Raw genomic sequence first — 12701 nt, forward strand, 5'->3', positions numbered from 1 at the left:
TTGATTGATTGATTGATTTAGCTCAGGAAAATTTATGGCGGGTTAATCCCGCAGAGAGCACCTAATAAATGATTAATGGCTTAATTCAAGAAATGCTATTTCAATGAAACGGAAATTTACCTATACACCTAGTGATCGTATAATATTTAAATTTTATTCATTCAAATCCAAGTGAAAACCTACCACATAATGTATAACATTTATATATATATATATATATATATATATATCAGCCATTTTGATTGAACCATATGGCTTAACCAGCAGTACAGGACTAATGATATCCCCAAAAACATAAGTCAGAATTAATTTGTGACTTGTTTGTAATGAAAACTTATCCTCTTATTTTTAATATAGCTTGCTACATTAAGATTTATATAACTAGATGGCACTGAGGACTGTCTTTACCACGGAACAGGAAAAAATATCCTTTCTGTGCCTATATAAGAATCACTGGCGGTGTCCGCTTTGTTCGTCCTGCTTCAGAAAGTTTATATTTACAAAATGCACCTCCATGCACATATAAACAGTGCGCTTTGTTAGTCGCGATTTTGCTCGATTATAGAAGTTCCTTTTGGTGTAGAATATCCTAAACCCGAGCTCGTACAGTTTGTTGATGATATCGACATCTGCTTGTTTCTTAGGGATGTCATGAAACTCTAAAGCAAACTGTTTGACTTGGGATAACACACCCTCGCGGTACATTGCCTGTAAACTTGGCCATTCGCTCAATTCAACGTCCATTTTCAGGTAGTCCAGTGTCACCTTAAATAAATATATAGCTAACAAGTATCATCTAAAATAAAGAAAGAAAGAAATGGACAAGATAGATGTACACATACAGAAGGAGAATGCAACAGATTGTTTACATACACAACAAGGCGAGTGAATCGTCCCTCAAACCACAAAACCCCTTTAGCATCGGTATTAACACCCCCTTCCTCTAATAATAGAAAGTCTGAAACAATTTTACCAGTATGTGACGTACGTTCTCATGTCCAAGAAGTCGCTTTATGGATCCAAGCGTATAAAGTTGCCACATGTTTTCATTGGTTCCGTTGCTTCCAGATATACCCAGATTGTGGAAATATATGTTTCGGGAACGCTTAAAGTCCTTTTTTCCTATACTGGAAACAAGTTAAGAGAGAAAACTGTGATACTTTTTCGCGTGTTATGCTCAGTGAGGCTTGTTAAAGAATTAATCATCTATCCTATACTGAAAAAAAATTAAATGGGGATATTCATGTGTCAATGAGACAATGATATGAAGGGATGGTTAAGTATCGTCCGAAAATACGAATGAAAAAGTTATGAGTCAAAAAGCAAATATTCACTGCTCGCATGTCTGACTTGTTATTTGTTATCGTTTTTTATTGGGGGAGGGGGTGTTACATTCCTTAGGGGGTGTTACATTCCTCAGAAGCGAAGAAATAGAATATGCCTATTTTACGCCCTCCGATAAATTCGTCGCTGCTTATGAACAAAAGGTACCAATATTTTGCTTATTTCGAATAGTGCTTACCTTGGATCGAAACAGTGCACTGTACAATTTTTGGCCTTGCCCATGTAGTCGTCAAAAGACCAGTTGTCAGCGATGCTGGATACGAAATAACAAATATTTACATCTGCGTTAGTATCATTTTTGCACCGTATTTAACTTACTTTAAGTCATTTTCACATCAAACGCTATATCCAACGGGTGCCTTACCTTCCGAACATAAAATACTGATGAGGGTGGAGTAACAAGTATACTGGTATGGGGGATTTGACTGTGTTGTTCGAGTGAAAAAAAAAGCTGTAACACCAATATCATATAGTAGTTAAGTGGCTGCCTTACACGCTAATACCCCCTTTATACCCCCTTTACACTGGACGGCGTCCTTTCTGCGACCATGAAATTTGGCATCGCTGTGGTCTTAATAAAGAGACACGAACATTGATTTTGTATCAGAATGAATGCTCAATGATCGGCTAGTTGTCGGCAAGTAAAGCAATATAATTTTTTACCTCTCAAATGGGGCCGTACTGCTGGACGCAGAAAAAACGCCGTCCAGTGTAAAGGGGGCTTTACCAACATACATGCACGACGGACTTCCGAAGTTATTATTATTATTTTTATTTTTATCATATCTATAGCTTACTATACATCGACAGGACTTCATAATGGGCGGACATAAATTACTGACATGGGTGTAGCAGAAATAAAAATCCAGAAGTAACACAAGTCCTACCCATATCTACTTACCCAAAGGAGTATACTAAACATTTTCCCCGTTTCATATTGTATGGCGGGTCCAGGCACACCTCCCAGCCGCCGTCTTCTCTTTCTCTGGTGCCTGCTCTTATCCGGTTTCGGCAGTCGAACTGTAACTTATGAAGATATCTGGAAATTGAAAAAGGAGCCAAACTATTGCATTTATTGAGGGATCACTTGGGAGAAATTAGTTCAGCCAGACCAAAGAGCAGATAGACAACTTTTAAATAGGCAAAGGATTTTCCTCAAATAATGTTAATAATTTATCAATTGTACATTACACAGAAACTTATGTAAAGCTTGGATTTTAAGAAATAAATATTTTATTATATTTCATTCAATTTTACGATATTATTTTAAAGACGCTTAAATTGTAAGTGAATGCACGTATGTAAGCAGTTAAATACAAACAACGTGCGATAAACCTTTTAAACAGCATTGTTTTGTTGGAAATGCTCTTCTCAAAGATAGGAAAGATGTTCTTGGAGATCCAGACCCTGGATATTTCCTTGGCATCTTCTTTTGCTGGTCTCAGTTTAAGATAGTGAGTGCTTCCCGCTTCATACGCGTAGAACAAAGATTTAACATCCATCCTTTTTAATACTTTAAAGATATTCACCTTTTGGTTGCTTGAGGTTGGAATAATTCCGATTCTTCCTTATAAATACTCATAGCCCAAATTTCTCACCAGAAGTGGACTTGTTGGCCCATTTTGCCTCTAAAAACACTTGTTCCTCTAGATCGAGTTTTCCAAAAAATTTATTTTTTACCCTACCCTATTTTGAGTTATATATTTTTTTTCAAACCTATCCTTTAACACTAGTCCAACGCAAGCTGCCTGCATTTAAGCTTTATTTTGTTTCACGGGAATATTTCATTGTGTGTACCTGAAATAGTCCAGCTCAATCTTATCTGATATTGCACCAGCCCCCGACAGTCTCGGAACGGCTTCTCTTGAATACTCAATGTCGTCTGCTAGATTGTAGAACGTTTTCAGTGGAGTAGGTTTTATGGTTGATGCTTTTGTAACTTGGAGTTTCTCCAACGCCTGGAAAAAGATGAAAACTAAGTCATCCGTTCCAATCGTATTTTGAATAAACGTTTTTATGTAACTCCAGGCTGATCATGGTTTTACTGTGCCACTGAAAGTTACATTTGTTACTACTGTTCCTAGAATCAAACTTAAACACTTTCAGGAGATAAATGCCTCGTGCTCGTATGTGTATTCATATAACACTGAACAACACGAGTCTCCTGCATATCAAAGGGATAACAACTACTGTATTCATATAAGTTCCACAATAAATACATTGTAAACAGCACCTAGAAATAAAAAAAAACCTCCACAAAAAATGCGGTTATTGCAATTGTTCCAAAATAGGTGCTTGCCATTGGACCGGGAGGACCTTCATAGATGGTTTCCCTCCGTAATAATCTCTTAAGAGATGATTACAAGTAAAAAAACGTCTAACTTTGAATGTCGGAACGGATATATTAACCATGGGCAGGTTTGAATGCGTCTTAGTTTTCCCCAGGGAAATCCGTTTCATGGCACTTTCCCTGCCAAAATGAAGAGTTGTTATCCCTTAAAACGCGACACAAAATTATAAATGGGACACGAAGGGCCCGGGAATGCCTTATGGACACATTAAATGGGGTGGATTTAGGCCGTCTTCTGAGTCTTCCGGAAGACGGTCAGATTTTCAAGTTTACATTGACGGGTATCTAATTTTTCTGTCGGAAGACGGTCAAAAGTGGAGGATGGATCAATAAAGATAATTCGGAAGCCTGTCAGAAAATATCTCTGGATCCGCCCCTGCATTTTAACTCGTTCATCTTTGTACTTTCATACAAGAACACAAATATATTGTTAACGGCGGTTGTGGCAGGGTCCTCCTCTGAGAGAGAGAGAGAGAGAGAGAGAGAGAGAGAATAAACGAAGGAGAATTCCTTCTCAGAACGGTGCTTACCAATTGCAGATCTGACCTACTGCTATTTAAGGTTCTCAATGCAGATCTAAGGATGGACACCTCATTTGCTAAATAATAAAAGTTAGACAATTAATCTTGAATGTTTTTGTAATTGATTCTATTTCGCTTATGTATCGATCTTACTTAAGACAAAATATATGATTGCCAACATGTTTTCATTAGAAATCTGTGGAAAAAAAACACACCTTCACGCATCCAGAGGACGGAAAGTCCCACCAGCAAAACGACTAGGAAAAACGACAAGAGTTTCCACATTCTCCGCCCGGTCATAGTTTTTAATTCTACGAAAGAAAAATGTAAAAATGTTTACAGATAAAACAATTATAACTACTATCTGTAGCATGGCAATATTCATTTATGGATCCCTTGGTTCAAAAAGGTAACCCCTTTAAGGTACTCACTAGATTTTCTTTATTCCCCCTCCTCCCCCCATTCAAAACAACAACTACAAAACACGGTATAAAAAAAACGAAGAAGCACAAAACACAACAAAACAAAGACAATTTACACCCCCATTTTAGTAAAAATACCTATCATTGACTACCGTTCAGAATATTTTAACTTGCCCCCCCCCCCCTCCCCCTTTAGTTAAATCCTGGAGCCACGATTGATATGGCAGTCATATATGGAACCCTATTTGTCTGGAATCTGTTTTCAAATTGATGCTATTCATCTGAAATCAAGATAACATTTGTTGCCTAAACCTCAGCCCACTAATCTCTCTCTCCCCCTCCTCCTCGGTTTACCTTCTTGTGTTTGTCTGTAAAAAGCACTACAAGAGCACTGATATCTAGCAGAGAAAAATTGCATTTACTAAAAGACATAACAGAAAAAAACATTTTGAAATTCGTAATCAGTATATTTCCCCTCGTGAGCATCTGCTTGTCTTGAAATATTAAATAAACATTGCGAAGACATACACACAAATATACAAAGCATCGACGATGAAAATATATATGCCCCCCTACCCTCATCGAATCAAAAGATGGAGGTCAAGTAGATCTTTCATACACTGCATATACCAAACCATCTGATCTTTGAACCGCTAAGATTAATACAATTCCAAAAAAATTCAACCATTACAATAAATTGAGGCGTCCACGACTATTTCCGCATCACCGTATGTCTGAATTGAAATTAACTTAACCTTACTTACCCTTACAACTGGTTATAAAGAATCTTCCAAATACTTCGCAACCAACCCCTTGGATTTATTATACCTATACTCGCAATGGTGATCCGCAACTTAACGTTATAACTTAAAGTAATTTATAACATGCAGTATCGAAGATGCAGCCTCCTTATAATAATATTTTCACGTAGCTAATCATACCAAAAGTTCTGAATTAATGAATGTTTGATATTATATAATGAATATTTGATATCATGGTGTCTTCACCGTATACCACTGGATGTAAACTCTATTCATAAAACATTTGAGGTTACCAGTAGATTGAAGAAGAATCCAACTTTGTGCACGGATTTTATATAACCCTTATATTATACATGAACTGACAGGAGTGAAGACAGAAGCAAACTTTTGGCCCGAAATATTCAGCTCTAAGAGTGCATTCCCTGATCGAGATTTAGATCGATCCAGAGATTTAGATTTAGATCGACCTTACACCCTGGGGCTTCACGCTAAATTGCAGTCAGCCGAGCGCGCACCATAGTTAATTACCCCCTTACAGCTTTTAGTAGGCGGGACAGACGCTTAAGCCGGCTAAGCTGACAGTAATCTAGTGAGACTCCCCACAGGGATAGATCGATCTAAAATCTTTGGGAATGGGGTCTAAATCAAATCCGATCTACTTTAATTACGTAAAGAGATGCAGCGCTTGATAAGTTTTCTCAGATAAAGTTTATTACCAGTGTCAAAGCTAACTAGAACCTCAAAACCATTTATTCAGTAGATCTAAGCTTTGACTGAAAGAATGTCTGTGATTTCATGATATCAGGTCAGTTTTCAAACTATGAGTGTTTCAGACATGGTAGGTGCTAGTGGTTATTTTGTAAATTGGGATATCTTTGGTAATTTAACCCATATCAAGAACTTGAGACACATTTCTGTTTAAGGGAGGCTATCGGATCATGTTGTCTGCGCATGCGCATCTGTAGTGTAGTTTCAGTTTCTTACCAGTAGGTATAACAAACAGGCTAGGGAAAGCGTTATATCTCTTTACGTTACTATTAATAGCTAAGTAATAAAATGAGGATATGAAATGAAAAGCTGCTTCAATGGATATACAACACGTCGGTACTTGGTGGGTTAAGAAGATTCCTGCCACCCCCCTCCCCCGTCTGCAGCCTTAAGGTTGATCTAAGAGCAGTTATATTTACTCTGGCCAATCTAATAAAATTGAAACGTGTAAAGCACCTCTACAATGACAGTAGGCCTACGCATATAATAAATCCATACGACTCATACGAATGCTTGAAAAGCACGTAAACCACAAAAAGGGGCGGTGTCTAGCAGAAAGCAGAACGCCAGCGAATTCCGATCTCCTACTACAAAAGAATGCCTAGGGCAATGAAGTGTGGTTGGAAAATTAACCACAGGCGTACTTTTTTCTTTGAGAACATGTCTTTAGGAATTGTGTTTGTAGCAGCACACAGTGCTGATTTCTATTCTTTTTTCACTTTCTAAAGTTGTTGGGCGTGAAAAGGGGTCTCATCACCTTCACGTGATTCATTTTCTAGGTAATGAATTTATATCACATTAATCTTCGAACAATAGGCCTACATGTAGGCTACAGAATATCTTAAACTTTTTGCATGTCAAAACAACATTTTAGATATAAAGTGAGATGTCACCATCACTAACGATAGCAGTGTAGGAAATGGATAATCCAGACTGAAATCTGGGGAAGTTAGGGAATTAAATTTTTTGGATGGGAAGTGGGTATGTTGGCTGTCTAATTGTGACAGCCGTATTTGACATAGACATACATGTACGTACATGTCTGTATTGTCTCTCTTGTTAAGTGACCAATTATACATGATCTAAAGAAGAAAAACAATAACATGTACTTATATATCTAATGAACATATATCACTGTATCCATTTTCGTGAACTTACATTTCTTATTTATTTATTTATTTATTTATTTATGTATATGGCCCACAGGATTTTTTTATATGCCCCACTGGTGACTTCTTCATTTATTTATCGTGAGAAAATTTACAACAAATGCTTCCAACGTATTCGAACTGTATTTGTACCGTATTTGCAGCGTATTGTACGTGTGAGATAATACACTGTCACCCGAGCGATATATGTCATAACACCTCGAGCGGCAGCGAGAGGTGTTCATGGCATATATCGCGAGAGGGTGGCAGTGTATTATTTGACATACATACCGAGAACAAATAAATTCATTTCACCCTAAAACACCCCTAAAACTGAATAAAGTGACCCTATATCATGCTCTAGAGATGTTATATGGAATGAACCCGTCCACGTGCGCTGGTCACCTTCCGCCAAATTCTTATGTAATGTCTGACCACTTTGATCAATTTTTCCTAAATACTTGTCGTGGACGTTCAACTGGCTTGAAAAGTATTTAATCAACCGTCGACACTGACCATGCGCGTCTCAGCTGAGCCACACCTACCCCTGTAGCTGGGACTGCTGCGGGAAAAGGTCCCAAGGCAAAACCTCTACTTTTTAGTGATATTTCTGATAAGCTAGGAGCGTCGGACCAGAATATAGTGAAACTAATTTTTCACAAGTGCGAAGAAGAAAGAAATTTACAGTTTGGTGATATATCTGACAAGGAGGCAGTTTTGGAATATAGTCAAAGTCACACGGATGTTTATTACAAGTTCACGGGAGTAATAATTCTAGTTTTATTGTTATTTCTGACGACGAGGCGGTTACGGAATATATATATATATATATATATATATATATATATATATATATATATATATATATATATATATATATAGTCAAAATCAAACGGAGGTTTATTTCAAGTCCACAGGAGTAATAAGTCTACGTTTTGGTGACATCTTTTACTACGAGGCGGTTTCGGAATATACACGTGCTGGTTTTCAGAGCATTCATGTGCTACATGTAATTACAAGTTCAAAGGGGGAATAGATTTGATTTTTACCGATATATCTGATAAAGAGGAAGAATGAACAGCTTAAAAACAAAAGGTAAATTACATAACACTCGTTAAAAAGTTATAGATTTTCAAATAATTTGTATGCACGCGTTGCTTAAATGTAAACTAATTCCCGTTTTCAAACCACACCATATGATATGACTTTGTGAAATAAAATTATAAAGAATAATTGTTAAACGTGAAAAGTTTGTTAATTTTTTAAGAGTGTGAAAGATTTTTAATTTGTCAACTGGTAGGTATATATAACGCAAGTAAAGTCACTATTCTCTTAATGCCAAGAAGGTCACATGATCACCGTCTTCGGCTTTCAGCATTTAAGAGACCTCGACTGATTTAACCAAGATGTAGTCGTGAAATTCTAGACTACATCGAGGTTAAATCCGAGTTTTCCGAGAGACGCTACGCAGAAATGTCGAGTGAAGCGAGATATTTTTGGGTAGCGGCTCGAGGTTGCCCTCGATCTTCACTGGAGCTTGACTAAATGGACAGGCTTCAGTGATCAGCATATCGCCACGGTCATATAACATCCCTAGGTATGTATATATTTGTAGCGTATTTGCACTGTATTTGAACCGTATTTGCAGCGTATTTGTACATATTTGTAGCGTATTCGTACTGAATTTGCACAAGGCAGAGGTGTTGATTTCTCTATCCCAGTGCGCAGTGCATGCACGTTGGGTTATAACGTAGCCAGACATGTCAAAGCTAGGCGGGCAAGTGAGTTACTAGTGACATTTCTTCTTTTCTTCTTTTCGTCTGAAAATCCGGGCCATCAATTGAAGCACATTCTTATGTGGAGTTTCGCCTCGGACCTTTTTTTCCTCTTATTGGGCTCTAGTCGTCAGGGATTGTGCATTTTTTTAGTTTGATATTGCATAACTGTCAACATATGTTGTGCCTGGTCGAGTATGAATTGTAGCATGGAAAAATAATAAAAGTAACCATTTTAGTTCATGATATAGCAACAAGCAATAATATTCAAATACGCGGAATGTATTCAGCGGATAGCAACTATTCGCGACCTGTGTGCAGTGTTAATGAATCAATGGCGGTGTCCGCTTTTTCCGACCTGCTTCAGAAAGTTGATGTTAACAAAATGCACCTCCATGCACATATAAACAGTGCGCTTTGTTAGTCTCGAGTTTGATCGATTATAGAAGTTCCTTTTGGTGTAGAATATCCTAAACCCGAGCTCGTACAGTCTGTTGATAATATCGACATCTGCCTTTTTTTTAGGGATGCCATGAAACTCTAAAGCAAACTGTTTGACTTGGGATAACACACCCTCGCGATACATTGCCTGTAAACTTAGCCATTCGCTCCATTCAACGTCTATTTTCAGGTAGTCCAGTGTCACCTTAGAAAATAAATAAATAAATAAATAAATAAATAAATAAATAGGGCACGAGGCCTGAATGGAATTTAGATATACCGGGTATTTGCAGACCAGTAGATTGTTAACGTGCACACTAACACGTGCTCGGCTCCTCCCCCCAAATTTCGCGCCTGCTCTCTGCCGTTTGTCCAAACCCTGGATGCCTCAGTCTGATGTGCTAGGTGAGATTAAAACAGAATAAACCGTAAAACCGTAAAATATGACATATATTATATCCCTGAACCTTATATGACGTTTTACATGTAGACCTCGGTATGACCGTCAAATTTAAAATGGAGAGCAAAAACCTTATGGCGCTGAAATACGTAAGAAAGCAGTTTATTATGACTTTAAAAGCTAACAGTTTTATGCTGGACTTCCAAAACCTCAAGATAATGACAATGAATATTCAGACTACATTATAAATTTTAAAAGAATATTTTTGGTAAATCGTTTCCGTTCTTTGTGGTAAACAATATGCGGGGCATTTATAACAGTAAGCGACTTACGTTCTCGTGTCCTAGAAGTCGCATTATGGATCCTAGAGTGTATAGATTCCACTTTTTATAATTGGTTTCGTTGCGTCCAGATATGCCCAGGTTGTGGAAGTATATGTTTGGGGTACGGTTAAAGTCCTTGTATCCCATACTTGAAACAAGTTGAAGGAGAAAATTATGATTTACGTCCTGAAATCAAAGAGCGCCCACAGCGCTCGAAAGCAGAACATGTGAAACATTTTTTAATCATCTATATAGTAATAGCATATCAGCCGAAGTCTTATTTTCACGTTTTTCTCCCCAAAACGATGTTGACAACTGACAAGCTATAGCTAGAGGGGGGGGGGGGGGGGGGGGGGGGTTTACTTGCCTTGGATCAAAACTGTGCACTGTACAATTCCAGGTTTTGTCCATGAAGTCGTCAAAGGACCATTCGTAACTGATGCTGGAAACAAACAAAATGTTTATATATATTCTCATCTGTGTTGATGTCATTTATGTAACTACATTATACTTGAAGGCTTCCATAAGGCGATTCTCACTCGAGTGGTACATTTTACAAAGCCATTCTAATTTAAGAGATTGGGAATTTAACAGCCCGACTAGATGACGCGCAAAATACACCTCAGCGAATCCCCCCCTCCCCCACCCCCGCGGTCAACTAAAATACATGTACATAAAAAGGTCTTTTAAAAAGAATCGATCCTCCCCCATCAAAGTATTTTCAACTTCTGGTTATTCTCAGATATAATGGGAGGCATATCTTATCACCTTCTTACCCAAAGGAGTAGACTAAACATTTCCCCGGCTTCATATTGTATGGTCGGTCAAGGCACACCTCCCAACCGCCATCTTTCAATTCGTTGAAACCAGCTCTGACCCGGCGGCGGCAGTCAAATTGTAGTTTCTGAAGATATCTTGATATTGAAAAGCATCATTTTACCATTTTTAAAGATAAAAATGCAAGTTGAAAGAATGATCATTTTAAAGAGTAATAAAAAGATGGAGAAATCAATACAAAAATATTTTTTCCAAAAACTATTACATATTTATTAACTGTACTTTATATAGAGCGTTGAAACACATGGACAGTGAGGTTATACAAAATTAATAGTGTTATTATTATCAGTCGTGTTACGATAGAAGTAAATAGTTGCCCAGAGTTGCCTTTTATTTAAGATTTTTATGCGTGGGAATATTTCGTCGGGTGTACCTGAAATAGTCGAGTTCAATCTCATCTGCTATTGCATCATCCCTTGACAGTGTCGGAACTGCTTCTCTTGAGAAGTCAATGTCGTCTGCTAGATTGTAGAAAGATCGCAGCGTAGTAGGTTTTATCGTTGTTGCATTTTTAAATTGGGATCTCTCTCCTGCCTTGAAAAATAAATTCTGATATTGTAAGTACAGACGGAGCATGGTTTTATTGCTCCTTTGAAAGTTACATCCGTAACCGCTGTTCTTAGAATCAATCTTAAACACTTGCAAGAGATAAATGCTTCTTGCGCGCATGTTTATTCATATACATTGAACTCTATTAAATAAGATCAAGAGATACCGCAGTGAAATACTGTAGATTATTATAGATTTTTCTACGGTGCCCATATCATACTCGAGGGCTTTTTATTTCTCATATCAAAAGGATAACAACTCTTCACGTGAAATTAAGAATTTCACAATAAATACATTGTAAACAACGCACAGAAATATAAAAAATTCCATTTTACCAAAAAAAAAATTTTTTAATTATTCCGATATCTCTGTTTGCCATTGGGTCATATTGACCTTCATAGATGGTTACCCTCCGTAATAATATCTTATGGCATTATTAAAAAAAAACAAAAAAAAACAACAACAACAACAACAACAATAGACTAGCTAACTTTGAATGTCCGAACGCATTTATTAAACATTGGCAAGTATGGGAACATCTTCAAATACCCGGGAAAATCCGTTTCTTGGCACTTTCCCTGACAAAACGAAGAGTTGTTTTCCCTTATACGCAGCATAAAGTTTGAAATTGGGACACGAAGAGCCCAAGAGTGACATATTGACACATTTAACCCATTCACCTGTGCACTTACATTGTACATACTTGTAAGTAGACAAAACAAATGTAATATTTCGGTAACGGCGGTAAAAACAGGTCTTCATGAAAGAGAGAGAGAGAGAGAGAGAGAGAATTAACGAAAGAGAATTTCTGCAGGAAAAGATGCCTACCAATTTCAAATCTAACCGACTGCTAATGAGGGTGCCATTTTTCAATGTCGATCTAAGGATGCCCACGTCATTTGCTAAATTATAAAAGTTAGACAATTATTCTTGCATGTTTTTGTAATTGATTCTATGTCGCGTATGTATTAATCTTACTTAAAACAAAATATATGATTGCCAAAATGTTTTCATTAGAAATCTGTTTAAAAAAACGCACCTTCACGCATCCAGAGGACGGAA

The 12701-nt window shown here is 37.4% G+C and overlaps 3 protein-coding genes across 4 annotated transcripts; all 3 read right to left on the reverse strand.

The window, feature by feature from the left end:
- Positions 1-293: 293 nt before the first annotated feature.
- LOC147759686 (putative methyltransferase-like protein 24) lies at positions 294-4440 on the reverse strand. Its single transcript, XM_086998208.1, has 7 exons — positions 4431-4440; positions 4225-4292; positions 3142-3302; positions 2246-2383; positions 1523-1597; positions 989-1127; positions 294-765 (listed from the first exon to the last, which is right to left on the reverse strand). The coding sequence occupies exons 1-7, from the start codon at positions 4438-4440 to the stop codon at positions 451-453; spliced, it is 906 nt and encodes a 301-aa protein (XP_086854334.1). The 3' UTR covers positions 294-450.
- A 4479-nt stretch (positions 4441-8919) lies between these two features.
- LOC147759687 (putative methyltransferase-like protein 24) lies at positions 8920-10558 on the reverse strand. Of its 2 annotated transcripts, none has more exons than XR_015331488.1 (2): positions 10263-10558; positions 8920-9931 (listed from the first exon to the last, which is right to left on the reverse strand). XR_015331488.1 is itself a non-coding variant. In XM_086997884.1 (2 exons), exons 1-2 carry the CDS (start codon positions 10398-10400, stop codon positions 9421-9423), a joined length of 453 nt encoding a protein of 150 aa, XP_086854010.1. In that variant the 5' UTR covers positions 10401-10558; the 3' UTR covers positions 8920-9420. The 2 variants fall into 2 exon arrangements, 1 of the variants encoding a protein (XP_086854010.1); XM_086997884.1 differs by having other exon boundaries at positions 8920-9735.
- Positions 10559-10576: 18 nt separating this feature from the next.
- LOC147759688 (uncharacterized) lies at positions 10577-11666 on the reverse strand. Its single transcript, XM_086998209.1, has 4 exons — positions 11464-11666; positions 11030-11167; positions 10617-10695; positions 10577-10582 (listed from the first exon to the last, which is right to left on the reverse strand). The coding sequence occupies exons 1-4, from the start codon at positions 11664-11666 to the stop codon at positions 10577-10579; spliced, it is 426 nt and encodes a 141-aa protein (XP_086854335.1).
- Between the last annotated feature and the right edge of the window lie 1035 nt (positions 11667-12701).

Source organism: Lingula anatina, chromosome 10 (genome assembly GCF_051362555.1).
Source record: "Lingula anatina isolate TDL-2025a chromosome 10, LinAna3.0, whole genome shotgun sequence".
NCBI classification, from domain to species: Eukaryota; Metazoa; Brachiopoda; class Lingulata; order Lingulida; family Lingulidae; genus Lingula; species Lingula anatina.